A 22,439-nucleotide genomic window follows, 5' to 3' on the forward strand; every position below is an offset into this window, starting at 1 on the left:
CATGCATTTTACTTTAAGTCCACCCGCCTACAGTAGAGCAAGCACTCATAGACAGTATAAATAAGTCTTGGACTAGTCATGCCAGTTAAACGTATAAAATCATGATGGAAACCTGTGGCCTGTGTAGCTCTGCAACTTTGATTGACAGGGAAACTGTTTTCTTACTCATGATACAGTATCTAAGTCGAGCCATGGTTGGATTTCATTTAATTTCACTCATAAAAGTAAACTCTCTGTAACAGTTGTGTAGCTCAACGGAACAATTGCACAACAAGCGCTCTTATAACACTGGCTGGCAGAAAGAGGAAGTGTGCTAAATCTAGCCTGACAGGCATATGACTGACAACTCACTGAACCCGTTCTTAAAAGATCCTCTGAACCCGTTCAAATACAAATCCAGTGGAGGAAAAGTGAAAGGAGTAGGAAAACCAAGACTCGCATTTTTTCCTCTGCACTTTTGATGCACAGTTTGAGCATCTGGAAGGCTGAGGGAGAGAGGAGGGGAGGGAAGGAGGGAGGGAGGCGACACCGGCCGTCTTACCTGTGTCGAGCGCAGCGGCGGCAGCGAAGTGAGTCAGTCTCGAACTCGCGAAGCCCCCTCAGAGAGCAAAGGCGGACAGGCAAGTAGCGGTCCCCCGCAGGTGCATCTCCTCTCTGCTCTCGGCCCTGGGGAAGTGCGGGCGGCCCGCTCCCTGGCAGACCGCTAAGCGTGTGGGAGACCTCGGGTTTCTCTTCTTCTTCTTCTTCTTCTCTTCTTCTCCTCCGCCTCGGTCAGTTCCTCCCGCCGCCGACTCCGGGCTCTCTCAGAGGCGAAACGCCGCAGCCGGAGGGGGGAAGAGGAGCGCCCGCAAAGTCTCGGAGGGGGAGCGAGTAATTAGCGCCAGTCGAAAGCGAAATTACTGACTCTCAGTGACATAAGCCCCACATTCCACCGCTCTGAGGAGGAGGGGAAAAAAAAGGTTCTTAAAGATGACTGGCACAAACACGTATGACAGCTGACACGGGCAAAAAAAAAAAATGTTTGAGTATTTCTCTCACAAGTGAAGAAGTCTTCTACAGGTGAACGTCATCTACTTATAGGGTATCTAACATGTCCAGGCTGCAAAGTTGTCTGCGGCTGGAAGAGAAACTACGCGAAATGAATTTGAGAGGGAAAATGAAAAAAAAAGGAAGTTTCGCGTAGGTCGCGTTCGAGGGCTGGGGAAACTCCGCCGTTGTGGGAGACGCTCGGTGCGTCTCCTCTCTGGGCGCTCCTCTCGCAGTGGCCTGGCTTGCGCTCTTTGTGCACTCCCTGCTCCCAAACTCGCCAAACCTGAATTGCGCTTCCTCGCATCGACAGCCTCCCCGTAACTGTGAGGTGAAATGCTATCCTCCTGTGCGCTGGGCTGCGGCTGGCTTCGGGCCAGTTCTGCATTCCTCCTCTTTTCGGGAGGGTTTCTCCACCTTAGTACACCCATTTCTTTCTCAAATATTGAATAACTGTTTTATTTCCTTCTCAAATCAAATAACGGAGATAAGTCGGGGGGAGAGGGGGGCTTTGCAAGATTACTGGCCCTATATATCACTCATATTCACGTACTACGATAATCATTTCTGTAGGATGTGTTTGGCTCAACCAAAATATCACTGGTTGTCAAATTTCATGACCATTTTTAACGTCGTTGCTCATTATTCACCATTCAAAAATCATCAAAAATGTTTAAGGCATACAGCTTTCATTTGCAAAGTACTGTACAAGCTGCACTGGAGTTACTTGAAGTGCATTATTTTATTTTAAACACAAACATTGAATGCCCTCCTCCGGCAATTAAAAAGCCCACGAGTTGTCAGAATTTTCTGTTTTCTGTAATCTAAAATATGTTTAATCCCATATAAAAAAATGCCAGAGCCAATCACAAGAAGACCATGAAATTGAAATAATAATGATTAAAGATAGAAAGTTAACTATCCCTTTAACACTCCATGATTGACTAAGCAGCATACTGTATAAAGTCTATTTCCCCTCATTTATGGTCTGTTTCAGTTTCCTGGCATGAAGTCACACATCCCTGTTTCTCTATTTGTCATCTGAACAGTCCATTAACACAGATCTCTGGATAATAGTTCCTCCCCCGCTTTCATATGGCTGATGTAATTTCTCTAAAAGTATAGAAGCCCTCACTTCTCTGCAAGTTCGGTTAGCGGTATGTTTAGCAAACAGAGGTACTGATGGGATATGTGGGATTACAGTAGACAAACTCCACAACCTGAATATGGACTTCATATTCCATTTGCAATGCTACAAAACACTTTTGGTCAATTAACTCATAATGTAACTATTTTTTTTTTTTTTAGGGTGAGGCATGCCTCAGAGATGACATCACAATGACATCATCAATGTCTTCCTCCCATTAGCTCCAAGGGACCGGGTCTGATTACACCACTGCTGAGTCTTTTGGGCACACAACAAAGGGCCACAAAGACAGGTAGCCAATCAACAGTCACTTTGTCCTGCGAGCTGATACATATTTATTTAATAAGGGAGCGGCTTAGTTTTTATTGCGGTCTGTATTTGGGTGTGTTTGGGTAGCGTGAGCCTGTGATACAGAGCCAGAAAGTGTCTCGGGCCAAAATCTTGAGAGCTGGCAACCCTGGTCATAGTTTTCACATGGAGTGTAAAATGTATTGACCAGTCACAAGTACCAGTCAGTTTACTCTAGTACACTACATGGCCAAAAATTTGTGGACACCTGACATCCAACATCTCATCCAAAATTATTTCCATTAATATGGAGTTGGTCCACCCTTTGCTGCTATGACAACCTCCACTCCTCTGAGAAAGCTTTATACTAGATGCTGGAGCATTGCCTCAGGGATTTACTTCTATTCAGCCAGAAGAGCATTAGTGAGGTTGGGCACTGATTGGGCCGTTAGTCCTGCTTGCATTTCCAGTTGATCCCAAAGGTGTTGGATCGGGTTGAGGTCAGGGCTCTGTGCAGGCCAATCAAGTTCTTCCACACCATTCTTGACAAAACCACTTCTATCCGTGATGACTAGTTGGTTTTCCCATATTTTTGGAGAGACCCTGAATTTACAGTCTCAAAATGGAAAATTTACAGCCACTTCTGACCTAGATGATCCACTTGCTTTACCAAAGCTTTATATATGAGAAGTCCCCATGGTTTTCAAGAACCACAACAAAATGACAGTAAAATGGCAGTTAATTCAATGCCAACAGAGTACAGTACATAATGGTACAAATCCATATTTGGGACCATATGTACTCTGTAAGAGGTAATTTAACACTGAACATTTTACTGTGTTGGTGTATTAGCAATAATCTTTGAAAATACATTGATGTTATCACAGAATTTGAACCATGGATATTAACTCACAAATGATTCTAAAGTAGCCTATAGTTGAATTATTATAGGCATTAGAGATACACGTAATGCATTTCACAGTCATTTGATGAATGCAACCATGCCTACCAATATACAGACTTTCATATGCATGCCACCCATTGATGACATGGGGCACTGATCCATATTCCTGCTTATTGGGGTGCATGATACAATATGTCTGCAGGTCTGCTGGATACTAAAGGGGGAAATTGTATTTATGGGGCAAACCTACAGCACAACTGTGAATGTTCTCGCCAATGGCAGTGTTACTGAGAGTAGAGCCGTGACACAGAATGGTCTGCATATATAATACATGCCAGGACCCCTTGCAATGTGCTGTACATTCATACTTCAGAGCATATCACATAATTGTATCATCCCAAACAGAACAATGGTTTCAAGAACAAAACTTCATCTGCGGTTTTTGAGAGCTGCAAAGTACATTAAAACCAAACTACCAAAAGTCAAATTGTCACGTTGATGCCCGCCCTAATTAGTGTTGTCAAAACAAGCACGCACAGACACATACAGTACACACACACACACACACACAGTGCAGTTTGTGATGGTAACATGAGCCATGACCTTTCACCCTAACCCATAATTAAAGTGATCCGGTGCTATGCTTGACTATCCAGTTGCTTATCATTGTCTGGAGTTGTACCTGCAGGGACAGAGTCTTAAAGGAGAAAGAAACAGATGGGCCAGGCTTTTCACTGGTAACAAAATATGACCGAGACAATACTTCACCTCCTCTTTCTTCGTACAAGCCTGACAAACCAGAACAAAAGCAATACACCAGTAAGTGTCTCTACTGTTCAGGTGGGATTCACAATAAAAAAAACAGCAGTTGAGAAAAACATAAATAGAGAACTCATTGCGTTTCATTGCAAGGAGAATGTTCTTCTCCACAAATAAAAGAAACAAATGAATATGCAAATGTGAACAACTGAAAAGTAACAAAGCGATAACATTGAGTTAATGTCATTGTTATTGCAATTAACAACCCTACAAAACTAAGGCTAATTGAGAGCCTAGATGGTTGCAGGTACCTAATTTTACATGTGAGGTTTAAAAGCCATATATTAGCCTGAAACGTACGCAAAAATGTATGATATATAAGATAAATAATGTCAACAATCTTGTGTAAATGTACTTCTTATTTGGCATGGAGAGACTTGGCGTATTGTGACTTGACTGGATGTCTGATGGGCGATGGTCTGTTCTGTCTGTATGGTTAACCTGTCCATAAATTAGTTTAAGCACAGGTGATATTTATCAGGAAGGTCTGGCCATCGGAGATTTACAATGTCACTTCATTGCAGATCATTGTGCTCACAGACCCACGAACAGCCACATATTCAATGGATGTGATTGCATATACAGTACATATACTGTGTATGTATACTGTATACATTTACAGTACGCTGACCACAAGGACATGAAAGAATATAAAGAATATTTGTGGATCTGCAAGTGATTAACTGTTTATGTTGCATTGCTTATTAATGCTGTGCAGTGACTACAAGGGAAAAAAAGTCCATCCGGCCTACCTCAATATGGATTAAAACTTGCAGTGTCTGCATGCAGCGATATCTCTTGCAAATTACTTCCTCCGGAATGTTCCTTTCTTATGATAGCGTCTTGAATCATTGTACCCACGGGGCCCGAGGTGCTATAATATGATGAATATGTGGATATTCCTTATTTTTATTCGCAGTCTTCAAGCAGTGGCCATGATGATAATGAATTCAACGACAGCATAATTATTAGGCCATTCCCCGTAGATGAATTAGGTAGCGTTCTTTCCTCAGATAATCGCAAGTGCGCAAATGGTCTTAAATCTACTCAAAAAATGTCATTCTCCTCGCATGAGAGATATTTGTGAAGAGACTAACAACCGCAAATGTAACTAAACCCCACAAAGTCATGCCATCTTGCCAGCTGTGGGCAATTAGACAGTTGGTACAGATAATGCACCAGGTGTGTAATGGTGGTCATATAGTTGGACGTGGATGGATATTGTGTGCAGCCATTCTCCTGCACCTACAACAGGAGCCTTCATTGGCTGTTGGTGAGTACCCTTTAAGCACTGAGTTGAAGGAATGTACTACAGCCTGAGAATCTTTTGAGCTTCTCCCTGAAGAACACCCTGAGGCTACATGCAGAGCTTCACCATTCTGTGTATTTTACTGATACGTTGATTTTCAAGCAGAAGCCCAAGCATGAGGTTAGGTTTATTTGTGTTTGCGTTTTACTTAGGCCTGAGCTCAAACCGCCAAAAACCCAGTAAATACGGATATAGATTCAACCACAATCATTGTCAAAGACTATGGGAATGCCCAACTAATCAGTTGATTTACAGTACCTTGGTAATATAAGATGTGTTATACAGGTTCAATGGAATGTTTATTAGAAATCTGTTCCTGCTGTGCTCACATTATGGATGTTAAATGTGTAGAAATTTTACAAGCATTTAAACAGAGAATATTTAACCATTTAAACAATAGCAATTACTGTAACAGTTTTATGAATAGTTACTTGTGTGGTGCAGTGGGCATTATTAAACTCTAGCTATGGAGCTACGGCCGCTCAGAAAATGCTATTATATTTGTCAAATTCAGAAATAATGCAGTGTTAGTCTTATTGAAATACAGGTGAACAATCTCCAATTTTGTAATTCTGTTCACCTTGATGGGAAAAATATCTCATGGCACACATATGTTTGAATAGGGTAAACCATAGCAAAGGTACAAATATTTAAGTCTGCTGAAACACTCATAGTTTGCTGACAGTCTTAGCTACTTTTATTTTTTTTACATGCATCACTCTCAGCTTGGCTTGTCAACTGATAACACTCTCAAACATAAGCAGACAACTGTGTGTCACCAAGATATACGCGCTTTAGAAAGAGTTCAATGTCAGTGCTTCAGCGGCTGCCAGCCAGCTAATCAGCCATTTGGCAAGTAACACAGTGTCAAAAATGAAAGATATATTTACTGAAGATGAGACTGCTTTGTAGATACCACAACACTGCCATTCATTTTTTTAAAGAATGTACCTGTAATGGAAGTGTGTGTGTGTGTGTTCACATGCATGCGTGTGTGTGTGTGTGTGTGTCCATGATTGTGTGTGTGCGTGTATGCATGTATGTGTGTGTGTGTGTGTGTCTGAGTGCAAGCATGCATGTGTGTATGTGTGTGTCCATGATTGCGTGTGTGTGTGTATGTGTGTGTGTGGGGGGGGGGGCACATGTCGGTCAGAGGGTGGGAGGGCCACTAATGAACTAATGAGTTCTTTCCACTGAGTTGTTTTGGTTCTTTGTGTCCCTGTGGAATTATCAGATCTTACTGTTAGAATGTTAATCTGTGCAAAGCTGTGGAGCACAGAAGGAGATTGGAGCCAATCGGCAGTACTTTGGGTACAGCACAGCGACTGGTCCCGATCCATCACAGTCACTTCAATGCCAGACTATTATATTTCCTCGCACATTTCTGCTTTTCGAATTAAAGCAGACATTAATATCACAGTATTCAAGTTGTATGCCGATGTTCATTTATGTAGTTTAGTGAGCGTGCGAATAAGCAATGCTACCATCTGTGGTGATGATAAGGTGCATTCATTTCAGCCGTAGTACAACCGTTTAAGGTAGGCGACAGCTCTGCATCATCTCTGAATCTGACCATGCATCCATGACAAAACACAAAACAGGTCGGGTATGAAAAACTGAAGCGGCCACAAGGGGAAACACAGATGGACACTGACAAAGGGACTGAGAGAAACAACTTCCCATTTTGGAAAACAGTATGTTTTTGACTGTTGGCCAAATAAATGCAACCATCATCAGCTGGTACCCAATGAGCACCAGCCCAAAATATAGATGGAATATAGATGTCTAGAGGGGTGGAAGTCTAAGTCGAGAGTTGTTTTGCAATAAAGGGACTAGTTTCGCTCAATTTAGCCCTAATTTAGCTCAAGTTTTACCTTGATATAGCCTGGTTATGTCCTAGAAACAGGCCAGATTTGGTTCAAATGTGAACGTTTTAAAATTGACCTCTTATCCAGGATGATCTTATTGAACAAATTCTATATGGTTGCATGTACCGCTATATAAATGTGCTCGTCTTCCAGGTGTACATGCATGTGTGGAATCAAATGAAAGGTAAGACTTCGCAAATCATTACTGAATCAATGATTTGGCAGTAGAGCATGAAAACCAATGGAGGCTTCGCAATGGCAAACTTCAAATTCTACTTTTGGCCTTTACTTTGCAACTTCTTTCCCTGCTGCCCACTTAACAATCTTGCTGTAGCGTAGAATAAAACCAGGTCTCCACCTACACTTTAGAATATGTATTGCACCCAAAAGTTCCTGAGAGAACAATTATACCCGAATTACGGGTATAAATAGACCCCAATCTGTATTGCCTTCTGCCCACAATGTGCTTTTTGGGAGTTAGGTTTTGCCATTTTGAAAATGAAAAGAATAACAAACCTGCTTATTTTGAGTTACCATAAAAATGTACGGCAAGCATCGTCTTGTCTGACAAAGAGAATGTAGAATTTCCATCCAAACAATTCCAGATTTATATGAACTGGAGATCCTCTGCAATGTTACAGTTATCAGTATGAACAGAGCAGCTTTGTTTCAAATTGGAACTGGAAAAAAAAAAAACAACAGTAGCAAACCAAGGTATCCTTAAAAGGTTATCCCCACAGCAAAGAACCAGGTTGCATGGCACTGTATAAAAAGTTACATTTACAGAATACACGTGTGTGTGTGTGTGTGTGTGTGTGTGTGTGCGTGTGCGAGTGTGTCTGTCTGATTTAATTTGTTATTTATTCAGAAGTTTATTTATACTTGAATAATGAATACATTTCCAAAATGTTCTTGTTCCTGGTGTTTGGGCAAACTAAAGACTCTGCAGTTTCTGTTGTAGGTGAGGCAGGAGGGCAGTGGGAAGTAAAAGGTGGATGCGGGCCTTTTGCCCCCATGAAACTTTAGAGTTTAGAAAGGGAACAATCAGGCCTCTTACTCAGCAGCCTCCTGTACAGATTCTAACTTTATTGCAAAAATTCCAGATCGGCTTACAAGCAAGCAGCCAAGAGTTCCAACAGGCATCTCTAACACAAAACCATTATTGCAGTCACACAGCAACCAGAAACCTGGGCATAACTAGACCTTCCCTCCTTCAATTAAATGCATCTGACAAAATATTTATGTAAACAAGGTCATGATGCTTTTCAAAGTATTTGAATACATCTTGCAGTCTGGCAAAAATAGCAGATGTTGCAACATTGTTGTTATAAATAACATAATTACAATAGATAATCACAATCAATAGTTGTTCATTAAAATGCTTGACACCGATTCATATTTAACATTATTTGACTTGAACATGTGTAAGGCACATTCAAGGACTAATAACATCGGAAACAGATAATGCTGAGCTGGCTAGTGTTAGCATCACAAAAGCTTGATGTGCTTGATATGGTTGATATGGTCTGCATATTAAAGTCAATAGAAAGTGGTAGAGGAAGAAGTGGTGATCAGAAAAGAGGAAGTGGCACAGTTTGACTAAGCAGTAGTTTATGGTGGCACTGGTTTTCTACGGGATTTTCCGCAACTTTATTCTGCTGATGCTTGGATGTAATTTTACATTGCAGTATAAATAAAACAAATTATCTGAGTGGCAACATGCAACATTTTTTATCCTTAAGACGTTAGGGTACTCTTTTACCCACGTACTCATCAATGTTCCCTCTCCAACAATAGATTAACTATACAGTATATATACATTATGTATTTCCTAGATTCTGATCCTGTGTTTGGTGGCCAAAACACATATTTTTTTGCATTTTTTTCACATGAGAATACAGCACATTATATTTTAGTAATTTATTTTCGACCATAGAAAACCACCTGGAACTGTTCTACTCCACCATGTCCAGTTCTGGGTGTATATTTTGTACATATTTATGATATCAGATATGGCACCAGAATCATTTCCCCTCTAATGAACTTTAATGTCTAGTTCTAATTTCTCCACCATTATGCTGGAGTTTCAGAATCATATCCTGACTCCTGTTTTCTGTAAATGCGGTATGTGTTGCCAAGCACTGCTAAAGGTAAAATAATAGCAGCATAATGGTTTGTAACCCCTGTGTCCACCATTCCTAATTATTACATTGTTTTATTATATTGTTGTTGCATGATAGTAACTTTGCATGTTCAATACTCCAGATTGTACTGCCACCTGGTGGCTATTTTGTTTCTTAATCCTCTTTTGTCTAAAAGTACAACCCATTCTATTACATTCTCCCTCTATCCAATGCACGTGCTAGCTGCTATTGACTCAACTGAATTGAATTGTGAAGTCTTTGAAGTCTTTGCCTCATTTGAAGTATAATTCTTTCACAAACAACATATGAGATCAGACGTACGTGCAATCATTGCCATGTATCCTCTCTCTCTCTCTCTCTCTCTCTCTCTGTCTCTAAATGCATGCACAAAAATGCCACTGCTGCTAGCACAAATAGAAAAAAATCACTACTCATGACACTTTGTGATTTTACATTAATCCTATAGCAAACTCACACTCACATTTCAAACTAATGTGCTTTTAATCATCTAATTTTTTATGGCAAAAAGAAAAGGCAAAAAAAGCACAAATAACAATGTGGCATTAATATATTGTGCATTCTATGAATATCTGATGTATCCACTAAGAAAATTATTTGAAAGTTAAGAAGTACTAAATGAGTAGTATTGAATAAGAAAGATTCTATTCCTATGTCTTTGAAAGGCAACTGCTGAGGTAAATGCAGCGGATAAATGGATGACACTGAATTCTGGGAGATGACTCTTCTTAAATCTAAGGCTGTCTGGCCTATTTGGAGAGGCTTATAAATAGGCCAGACAATGCGGAGAAGGGGATAAAAGGGTACCTGATTTGTGGCCTTTGGCCGTTTAATAAGGACATTTTCTGAGATTACCCAGAGATCCTAGCTGCTGTGGTTACTGATGAATCTGTGGCTTAGGTCAGCACGCTGTCTGGCTTTGTAATGATTGTTGTGGGGGTCCATATTACGTAAATGGATCCAGAAATGCATCGCCATTTTTTTGTATGTCAAGTAAGTACAAAATTGGCCTACTTCTCGTATTTTCCTTTGAACTTGATGCTTTGGCAGGTTTCGTGTCAGCGTGTTTGTATAAATCTGCATCTGTGAGAAGACCTCACATTTCTATACCATATACCATTCTATACCATATGTTATATCATTCCCTGAAACCTTTCTCTGATAGGTTATTTAAGCTAAAACTCCCTGTTGTGTTATAGATCTTGGTAATTGTACTATATTCTAGCATTTGGAGACCTGTGGTGAATCCTGTGATATGCGCTTTCCTGGGCCTTTCTTGTTTCATTTTAGTCATATTTACTGTCAGGGTCCAATTCTGACAGTAATCCTGCAGCATATCTGCTTTGCTGATGTCTTTGTTCAATGAACAAGTATACAGTTAATCAATTTTCACAGAGCAAGAAATTAATCTTTGTCTTTTAATGTGAGCCTAGGAGCAGTGTTAGGCTTAAACTTCAGCTTGGTCTCACTCTTAACCCTATAGTGAAAGTAATTCATCCTTCCATAGCCAATTTTTACTCTTCATTTCCTTCTTCTGTATATAGATTTGATTGCATCTTAAGTGTTACTCCCTACATCAGCTTCAGGAATATTGTAGAACAATCCACCATTTCAAAAGATTAAAAATGCTTTATTGAAATCTATGAAACAGAGCAAAATATATAATAGACAACAGTGTCATGATATAACTAACATTAACAGCAACGGCTACATGTAGAAGTGTTACCAGTGTTGGTTTTTAAGAGACTCCTTGGCATACATTGAAACATATTCCTTTTTCAATCTTTTGAGATTAATTCCTTAATGCTCACAGCAAAATGTGAAGCAATGTGTTTTGTTACTTTGTCATCAATTTAATGCATTTGAAACTTGTTCTTTTTGATGGGATTCACCACCCTGAATTATCAGCCCATGTTTCTGATGGTCTAGAGAGAGCAAGCGGACAAGGGAACATTACAAGGGCTCTTCAACATCCACCAGACTTTCCACAGGCAACACAGTTTAGTTCACAAGTCAGCCCTTGATTTTAATTGTGACATGACTGGTTTGTGGACGAGCTGAGATGAAAGAAGAAGGGAAGCAAATATACAAGCAGCAAGCGTCCAGTGTCCAGTAGGCACACATCATAGTGCAAGCCTACCCCTTTGGATGGGGATTGGCTTCACCATTTTGTCACATATGCTTCCAGCAAGAGGCCATTGTCTGTCCATGAAAAAAGCATGAAACTCAAGGTCCTCTCATTCTTCAGGGGATATAACCTGGAGGTCACCTGCTTCTCACTACAAAGAACATACACCCTGCAGCCCTTGGAACTGAGTGCGTTTGATCCACTGAACAGAGTCTTGACTGCCAACCTGGCATCTCGAGGGGAGATGGCAACAGGGAAAAGGCAGTTATTTTCCATCTTGAAACATGCACAATCCCAGGCTTTGACCAAAGACGTGGAGAATGCAGGGTTCCAAAAAGCAGGCTTCTACCCACCAAGACTGGGAGCAATTGATGCTACACAGCTGGTGAAGCTGGTTCCCCCTCTCCAATGAACATTTCAGCAAATCGCCCCAATAACATGGATCCTGGACCGTCTTCCCAGCCCACCATTTTCTTAGCAACACTTCCTCTTGTGCCATTTGCAGCCAGGAAGGAAAGCAGCGGCTTCCTCTTCCCAGCATACATAGTTGCCAGTGACACCCACACTGCAAACAGAGAAGGATGAGGAGAGGATAAAATGGGAAGAGAAGAATTGTTAGGGAGACATGGAGATGAGAATGGAAGCAAACAAAGTGAAGGTGAAAAAAATGTGCGGCTTAAATAGAGGAGGATGATTGAACTCACTGTTCAATCATCATTGAACTCACTGTTCAAACACAAGAGTGTTGTGTCACCAGGATCCCCTGATGATGGGCAAATTGTGGTTTCATGAGAAGTTCCTTGAAGCACCAGAAGCGGACAGGATGTGTTGCAGATATGCACAAAATTACTGTGATTTAGTTCAATAAAATAACAATGAACAATGAATTCATTGATCAATTTATTTGTTACGTCTGGTGTTGATTCATAACCTATTTTTCTGAACTCAATGTGGATGGTTCAGGTGCTGAGCTTTCAAAATCCCTTGTGGTTATCTGTTGATTCCATATGGCATGAAATAGCCTCCATATTTGAATTTGAAACTGATGATGACTGAATTTGAAACGGCAATTACTTTCCAACACTGATTAAGCTTTAAATTCAATATAGCTAACACAAATTTCAACTTACCTTCGTCTTGTAGGATGCCCTTTTGGATAGTGGGTTATAGGAGCCACATGGTGGATGGTTGGAGCAATATTACAGTGTTCTGCATTTGGGGGCGGGATCACGGTGTGGGAGGTTCCCTGCATCAGAGATGAATCTGGGGAGTGCGGCGTGACCATCATCGCAGACTCCTAAACTTCCGGTCAAGCCTTTTACACAGGCAGTGGGGGAGGAGCTCCTGGACTGTGGAGGAGGGGGCAGTTACTCTGGTTCCTGATCTATAGAGGAGGAGGTAGCGAACCAAAGCTTGTGGTCTGTGGCAGAGGAGGTGAGAATCCTCGTGGCAGACTTCCTGGGTGATCAGATTGCCGGAGAAGGCTGGGCCTTTCTCAGTTTTGAATGCTCAGTGGAGGAAATGGGACATGGGGGGGAGTGGTTTGCTGGCTGGTGATACTTCACCTTTCCACCGTCTCTGATTTTTGTAAATACGATGTTTCAAAGAGTGGAGATTTTGGTTGTAGAGGGAGATTTAGCAGAATTATTTTTCATTATCGCTGCAGGCTTCTTCTGGGAGCCTGCTTCCTCGTTGTTTCCTTCTTTTTTCTTTTCCCTGCCGGTTTCTTGCTCGGGGCCTTGTTACTGCTGGGTGCAGCGATGGCAGTCCAGGGAATTTCAGGGGCGGTGGTCGACTCCTCCATTTTGGCATCCTTCTTAACTGCCCTGGGTTCAGCCACTGCTACCTGTTGCATGGCTGGGGTGCTCTGTTTAAATATGGAGGAGCAATTAAGCTTGATGCAAGTCACCCAGTTAGTATTTGCATGATTAAAATTAAAAGTTTTGAATAAATGCAAGAAATGTGTCACATTTTTAAAGTAGTGGCTAACTTATATAGTCCTGCTGCTATCAACTGGGACCTAGGAAATATATCAAGAAAATATAAACCAGTCACCATATTTGGTGATTACTGTGCTTCCTGATCCTCAGGGGTTAGGCAAATATGCTACGGTAAATTAAAACCTATGTAAATTAGGATGAGGATTACAGTATCAAGTCTGTACTCACCGTCCTGGTCATCACTGACACAAAACCACCATTGCTCTCTGCTGACGCCTCCAGCACAAACAAGTCTTTGTTGCCCTCCGGCTTGTCTTTACTGCCTGGTGGCAAGCCTGTAGCGCTCAGCCTATTGGGTGCACACACACACACACACACACACACGCGCACACACACATAAACATACACACACAGACATGAACACTCACACGCACACACATGAACACACACACACGCACGCACGCACACACACACGCACGCACACATAAACATACACACACACAGACACAAACACACACACATGCGCACACACACATCCACACACACAAACACACACACACGCACACGCACACAAACACAGTCATAGGGGAATGCCCAATCATATATCAGTGCTTGTTGCTGCAACCCCTGCTATCCTTTCAGGGAGCACAGAATGTTCTTTGCGCTCCCATGAAGCGCACAATGCCAAGTATTGCTTTTTACAACACAGCAGTCCATTGGTCAGGACCGGGCAAGGTATACTATACACCCCTATTGAAGTCTACTTCATCTCTGACATTCCTAGCCTTCCTCACCTATTGTGCCCCTTTGATAGTGATGTCTTCATGAAAAATTTAGTTGTGCTGCTATAGAAAACGTGTAGACTCTAGAACCAACACATATGTCTTGCTAGTTATCTCCTCTCCATCTTCAGATCCACAGGGGACCAAGCAAACACAACTTTACAAGAACGACTTACAAATGCCCTATCATTCAAAGCCTTGTGTATGTGGATATGGACACATACATAAGACAAGTAGATTATAAAGCATCAGATACTAGTGTTTCCGTGTGTAAATCAAGTTTAGAATGAATGGTGTGGCACCGAGAGAGAATGACCTGTAAATCCGGGGTTTGGAGCGCACCACCATCTCCACCACTTCCTCGTTCTCCTCACTGCAGGAAGACCACGTGCTGTACACCACCGCCTCTGACTTGGGAACTATTTAGCCCAAACAGACAAACACACCCGCAGATAACAGAGCTACACACAGATAAAAATATTCTAATTTGTCTGTGAATATTTCCATAATCTCTTTCAATTTTACACAGAGCAGTGTAGAACCCCACAGGATATCCTCAAATGTATAATGAATCCCTAATTCATTTCCCAGGCTTGTCTATTATTATGATTATTATTATTATTATTTATTTTGTTTTTATTAACTAATTTTTTCATGGTTCTACCAACTGTATTTTAAAAAAGAAGTAAAAAAAACTTCACCCATTCAAATTAGATGTACTGTTCTCTGTGCTTACCCTTCATAGCATGTTCAAGTTCCCGTTTCTGATTGGCCGCTAGGTTGTTCAGCCTGCCCGGGCTTATCGAGCCACGGGACAGGTCCTGCAGCAGGTCTATATCTGCAACCCAGCAATCATTTCTGTCAGTGGCCGCACCCCACTTCAACATACGGTACACGCCAGTCCCTAACCTCAAGAACACATCATACAGTAAGTTCACTTTCATGCCTTAGCATTTTCCTTGGAAAACCTACAAATTCATCACATCTGCCATTTCTTTTTTGTCATGTTTCTCCGTGAATAAAGTCACAGTTTGGACAGGCACTGAATCTGAGTAGGATGACAGCGTTCCAGGGGAGCACAGGGTGCAATGTGGGGCTGTACCTCTGTTCTCTCGAACGATAAAGTCCACAGGGTTGCTCACAGCCGACAGGGAGCACTGGGGCATCATTAAGATGACGCTGACCCCCTCCAGCTCAACTCCCATTGGGTCCAGATCCATGAAATTGCTTGGGATTATTTCCACATCTGCGGAGAGGTCATGCGTCGCCAGGTCACAAAACTTGGAGCAATTGCACTGACTTCCACCTCCAATTGATCTTTGACTCAAATGCACATCGGCTCATAGGCCCTTATGAGTAAACAGCCATAACCGCTAATGTTCTGGTGTCTTTTTTTCAGCAATTCATAAAGGTATCAGTGATGATCTGGAAGTTTATAGGTGTCACCGGGGGGACATTAGGTCACATCCCTGCTGAACATACTGGTGTGTTGCTCCAATATTAAGCAGGTAACAGCAAACTCCAGATGCTGCACTACAGTGGCAATGTTTCAGTGGCACTTCCTGAAAAGCTGCAGCGGTCATTAACGGGACAAGTTCAGAGCACGTACTTCGAGAGCACGCCATCTTCGAGAGGACGGCCCTCAGCTCCTTCCTCCTGGCCCCGCTGCCCTCGCAGACGAGGACGTTTCCGGAGCGCGAGGCGGCGGCGGCGGCGGCCGTGTGGGCGACCGTGAGGGCCGAGAAGCAGCCGGTCACGAGCACGCCCCGGTCCCGATCCAGCACGGAGCGCACGGCGCTGACCGGCAGGCTGCAGGACTTGTCCTAGGAGGGCGACGTTAACAGCGGAACAGCCTTTGCTGTATGTTTCACTCTCAGTCGTTTGCGAATAATGACTCATATTGTCCCTACCCAGTTACTGTAGTAACATAATACCGCTCACACTGAACACATGCTCCTATAACCAGGTCGTGTTAGCACCTACCTGAATGACAAGCTTGCAGTCTTTTACAAGCTCTGTTCCGCTCAGCTGTTCCTTGTGGCGCGGAGCAAAAACTAGCAAATCTTCACAGTGCGCGTCACGGCAGAAAGCCTGTCCCTGCAACTGTTGGACTGAACCCGCCTCTGAAAATCCCTCCCTAGTCAGGGCATCCTTCACATCTTCAAGACTGCAGAGATCATCAACAAAGCCAACTAATATTTAACCATGTCAGAATTTCATAGACGTTAAATGAACTCAAGAATAATACAATAAATACTGCAGCACAGCTTGGAGCAGGAAATGCACACAAAGCATGCACACAAAACTGTTTCAAGCTGACATAGATATAATATTTGTTGAAATTTCAGGAAAATGCAGCACATAAATACCTGTCTAATAACTGGATTTGATATAAATACACCGTATCTTCTGCAATGTACTGTAACCTTCTGTGTTTCAGTTTTTCATTTTGTCAATTTACCAAAAGCAGTCATTTAATGCCCTGGCAAAGGGAAGTTTTCTTTTCCTCACTCTGTTTAAAAGCAATCAGTCAACAATTTCTCAGTGGCATGCCTTCATTGCACATAAAGGCACACTTCTGTTAATGGAGCCCTGTTCCTTTTATGGTCCACGAAGCATGATTATTTTTTCACATAGTACCATTTAGTAAAAATGACCAAAGTGCCATATTCAAACAAATCATTCTTCCAGGTTTTAAATATGGAATCCTTTTTCATTAATAATGTCAGTACGGAACTGAGGCTAAGAACTCAACAGAGCTGAGAATCTAGCATGGTCAGACAAAATATGATAGATGGGACAGACGAGGGAACTGACCTGGTTTTTTGGGTGTTGACCCAGGCATATAGCAACAGAGACCTGGCCATCTTCTGCCTCTCCTTCACGATTTCAGGCAGAACGCATTCAATGTTCAACAGGTTAAATTTGATCCGAATGCGCGCCAGGGAAGCTGCCAGCTTTGTCTTATATCTGAAGTGTCAATGATAACCAATGAGAGGTATTAGCGGTAGATGCTAACTGAACACATAGATCACATATTACATTACATTACATTATAGGCATTTAGCAGACGCTCTTATCCAGAGCGATGTACAACAAGTGCATATCATTTCTGAATGCTTTACAGATGAGATCACACCTATACCTGGCATATAAAAGACAAGCAAGGTTAACTGCACAGCTACAGGATTAAGCCACTAAGCGTAAGACTTCACATGGCACTCTTGAATATATGTGTGTGCTTTTTTATCTCTCATTTAAATATTGAGATCACCAAAGACCACAAAGCATTTGGTTCTAATCATATTTTTAAGGATCTCAACTAAATTAATTAATGCTAGACCTGGAAAATCTACGAAATTGCTAAATGAATAGCTTAATACATTTTATACAAATTGTAACAATTAAAAAAATTAAATAAAACAATTTTGGAATTATGTATTAGAGATCCTGTCGTGCATAATTACAATCTAACAAATTACAAGAACAGCTGCAAGCATACATACATATGTACATACATACATACATACGTGATACATTTGAAAAAGTGTTGAGCAATTTATACTTAAATATTTCGCCACATATTGACATCCAAAGATGTTTGCATGACAGAAGAAAGAGAATGAGGAAGCAAGGCAGAGGAAGAACAGGACACATGTGGTGCCTGTGTGTGCAGGAGTTCATGTTCTTCCACTGACCTGAAGAGACAGGCCTCCACAGTGATGACATCCGGCAGCCTCTCACCCTTAAGACGTCTGCGATTCACAAACTTCCGGTCCTGGAAGTCAAACAGCATAACTACCACCAGGCTCATCAGATCTTCTGGCTATGGGAAAGAGAGCCATTTCACTTCGGGGAACAAAAGATGAATTACAAAAGCAAAGCCACATATATTAACTGAGTGCTTCAACTACCTGCACATACTCAGACTAAAGTTTGTAACTGGTCAATATTTTGTTAATAAGAGGGTCAATATGCTGCGAGAACTACGTATGCAAATATTACTTGACTGAAATGGAGAGGTTACACTTCTTCATTTGTGCAAGTGGTCCTTCACTTTTCTAGATGAATGATCATTAGAGTGCCACCCAATTGCATTCCCCAAATAAATAAATAAGCTTTGGCTAGCAGTGTCTGGTTACAATCTCACCACAGAATAACAGATGACCGTGCAGCTGGTAATTACAGATTCAAGAAGGTCTTGGTCTGCAAAGAACAAAGCAACATGAGTTAAAACCAAAGTGGCTGAATACTTGAGTGAATGATAAATATATCAACTATTTACCCTTATCACGAAGGTCAAATCAGTCCAATAATTAAATTTATATGATGTACCATGATAAACTTTAATAAGTGGCTTACCTAGGCTAAATAGATTAATAAGTCATTACATTGTAAGTAATCTGTCAAAAAAATCAAACTTGTCCACTGACGTGAGAAAGCTTTCTAGTTCAGTGAATATCCATTAAATACAATTGCTGTTATTCCATATACATTAGCTATACATTCAGACCTGGTAGGATGGTAGACATCTAAATATCTTACTAAAATGTTTTGTCAAATATGGATTGTCACATATTCAACCATCCATTTCTAAACCACTAACTCCTGGTCAGGGTTGCAGAGGGGCTGGAGCCTATCCCAGAACACACTGGGCAAAAGGCAGGAATAAACCCAGACAGGTTGCCAATCCGTTGCAGGGCCCACACGCTATTCACTCTCACATTCATACCCCAAGGACAATTTAGTCTCTCCAGAGGACCTAACCTGCATATTTTTGCACTGCATGAGGAAACCAGAGTACTCAGAGGAAACCCACGTACACGGAGACAACAGGCAAACTCCATGCAGAAATGCCCTCAGCCAGGATTTGAACTCGGTACTATCCTGCTGTGAGGCGACAGTACTCACACTGCATCGCCATGCCGCCCCATATTTTATATGCAAATTATTTTAATTACAGCTTTTTTGTCTTGTTTTGTTTGTGGCTCTCAGAGGCCTTATTAGTTCTCCCTGGCAATTATGCTTCCGTGAGTTGAACCAGCAATATCTCATTATCGGTTCTACAGATAACAGATTATACGGTTGGCGAATTGATTTGGAGAGCCGTAATTGATACAGGGTTGTGTCAGGTTCAATACACCCATCCTCGCCGTTTCTATGGTGCATCAATAGGTACAAATGGGCAGCTTTGCCAAAAAATCCACTCTCCTAGCTAAGTGAATGAGACCTTTCCTCTGCCTCTTGGGTGGTGGTCCCACCTCCTATAGCATATGCTCACTAGCTCACTCAGGATAATGAGTGCTACATGAGCACCACAGCATCACAACGTATTCTCCTGATGCTTCTTCCAAGCCATCAAAGTTCAATACCTGCTGAAATCTAGCCTTAATTGATGCTTTTAAAAAAATTAATTTCACAAATGGCTTATATGGTAATAAAGTGGTTTTTATGGTAATTCTCCCGCCTGCAATATAAAACCCAATCAAGCCTTTTGCAAAGTGATTTGTAAGTATTTATACTCAACAGAGCCATTTTCTGTGCCACTTTTAAACAAACAAGAGGTGCAACTTGGAACTTGGAGTGATGCCAAGCCCTCAAGTCCTCAAGAGGGGCAAGTTATATAGTAAAACTAACTTTCCTGACTTGTTTTACTCAGTCATTGTTAATCATTAAACTAAATTAATTATAGAAAGTAATCAACATTATCATTTTAGTATAGGACAATTTCATAGTAAAATGTCCAGAGTCAATTCAACTCTGAACACACATATGAGCTCCATAAGGACCAGAGAGGGACCATAAGCACTATGTAACAAGTTGATTTAACACTGAACGTTTTACTGTGTACAACCGTAGTGCATACATTTGAGACTGTTAAATGCCAGCTCATAGGCTAAGAGGCACGACTCCTCATCTCTTTCTTCAGGCATCCAAAGGTTTCCTTTCCTGCCATAGTCAACCAGCTTCTGATCTGCAGGCTTTTCCACGTGACCGTTTTGGAAGATGGCAGCCGCTTGGACATAAATATGATCAGTAAAGCCCACGTCATTTAGTGGGGGCCCAACGGGATCCTTGGGCCGTTCAATCATGGGCTGCTTGGTCTGACAGGTCTGCATTCTCTCTAAGAGATAATAGGAGACATGGGAAAACATCTTTAATTACTGAGCCCTTTTCAATGCTGTGTTTAATCCTGAGAATGCCTTGCTCCAAGGTTCCATTATTTTGCATTACATTACATTGCTTTCATTTAGCAGACTGTCCTAGCCAGAGCAGATGCTATGAAAGAGAGCTTAAGTGCATCCAACCATTACGTAAGCAACAGTGCCAACAATCTGGCCGAAAAACATTCCCAAAACAGCAAATGTACGTAGAGTGTGACTGTAAGTACGCTGACTTGCACCAATCTAGAAGCATAGTACATGGGGTAAGTATTTGCACCATTATAACGGAATACATAATAATATACCTGACATTGTTGCAATGGGAACGTGACAAACGTCCTCCTCAGAGAAGTCCGGAGAATTTATACTCAGTTCGTAAATGTTTAAATGGAAAAGTTACACTGATTTATAACGAATTTATAGGGTTATATGTGGAAGAGGGAATAGTGCTATGAAGTCATAATTAAATGTAGCCATCACGTTCCATTTGGAAATATTTGAACACGAACTCGGCCAATCAAGAGTGATTTACGCATGTTTGCTTGGATCAAAGGCTATTTCAAATCATGCGTTTTCATATTCGCAATTCGCAGCCTTAGCTTGTTCCATTTTAGCCTATTTCTTGATACGCCTATCTTAAATTCAGCAGTTTCCTTTGCAAAAAAACGAAAACCTCGTAGACTGTGTATTTTATTGCTTTTATATCTAAAGGCATGTAGCCTAGTATGGCCTGTATAGGTTTATGTGCCGTTTATGCTTTCTTTATAACACATTTGAAGAAACTCCACGTTACCATAAATATCTTTTATCACGAAACATGGCCATCTGGGTTGCATCCTCAGTCATCCTATTTAGGCAGTATACAAATTAATCAAGTATAACTAATCTTCAGCAATAAAATAACTTTATAATATCATTTTCTTGTATATTACTAAATTGAATTTTGTGAAAACATAGGTAGGCTATCTGTGAAAGCAGCTTGTTCAGCAACTTGATGTTTCCATATCAGCAGATAGCATGCATTCACAATTATAAACATAAAAATCAATTTTGCATTGCTCCAGTTCTTATTGCCTTCTCAGTTCCCAAGCAGCACGTCACTCCCAAAGACCGTTGCAATAGGAATTAAGCATTATAGTAGGCCTATTAATTAAGGATCCACGTAGCATGTTATAGGAAGCCGCGCGATTCCATACTTCCTTAAGCACAGGTGTCATGTCCATAATATGCAACCCAAATAAAAAAATTAAACTTTTTTTTTTTTAATTCGGTAAACACACGCTCAACCGTTGGAGGCATCAGGGCATTCCACAAGTCACTTTGGAGTTATTTAACGTGTGTTTTCATGCTTTAGATCACAAACTCCTGAAAGCCCCGTATGCATTTTACCGTCTTGTGCATGAATTAAAGACTTGCATGAAAATCTATTTCAATACTGGAAGAGGTAGGCCAGTAGGGGGCACAATGGGTTCAGGAACATCTTCCCTTATCTGTTCTACCCAGGATCTTCTGTAAATTGGCCATAATAATAATGTTCAATTTATGACCGAATTGGCAGTAAATTTATTTGTACCACTACATTAATTATTTAGCAGACTACACGAAATCTGGGAAAGAGGTCAAGAAAATAGTGGATTCTGCCGTTGCTCAAACCGAAGGGCTATGAACAACTTTGAAGGGAGTGGGAGTCTTCAACTGAACTAATATTTTATTTTACTAAAGAGCACATATGTGGGGACCCGGTTCAAAAGCTAGGAATGTGCTGTTGAGGAAGAGCACTAGCACCATCTACTGTCTTGCAATTAGGGCTGTCACAACCATGGATTCATGGCTTTTTTGTGGACATAACCTATTATTTGTTGCGTGTTGTTACCTAGAAGGTAAATATACATTATTGGGCAA

At 41.3% G+C, this 22,439-nt stretch overlaps 2 protein-coding genes across 2 annotated transcripts in view; both read right to left on the minus strand.

Annotated features, from left to right (window-relative positions):
• LOC135259724 (RNA-binding protein 47-like) overlaps positions 1-1,355 on the minus strand; it is a 39,497-nt gene extending 38,142 nt beyond the window's left edge. The window contains exon 1 of the mRNA XM_064344382.1: positions 542-1,355. The gene's annotated coding sequence lies outside the window, so the exon portion shown is untranslated. The remainder of the gene's footprint in view (positions 1-541) is intronic.
• On the minus strand, positions 600-20,479 carry LOC135258640 (putative methyltransferase NSUN7). Its single transcript, XM_064342083.1, has 12 exons — positions 20,240-20,479; positions 18,524-18,579; positions 18,072-18,199; positions 17,191-17,343; positions 16,357-16,540; positions 15,856-16,196; positions 15,476-15,690; positions 15,110-15,211; positions 14,690-14,792; positions 13,820-13,940; positions 13,372-13,518; positions 600-800 (listed from the first exon to the last, which is right to left on the minus strand). Exons 1-12 carry the CDS (start codon positions 20,463-20,465, stop codon positions 600-602), a joined length of 1,977 nt encoding a protein of 658 aa, XP_064198153.1. The 5' UTR covers positions 20,466-20,479.
• Positions 20,480-22,439: the final 1,960 nt, after the last annotated feature.

The sequence above is a fragment of the Anguilla rostrata genome, chromosome 7 (assembly GCF_018555375.3).
Source record: "Anguilla rostrata isolate EN2019 chromosome 7, ASM1855537v3, whole genome shotgun sequence".
Classification (NCBI taxonomy): Eukaryota; Metazoa; Chordata; class Actinopteri; order Anguilliformes; family Anguillidae; genus Anguilla; species Anguilla rostrata.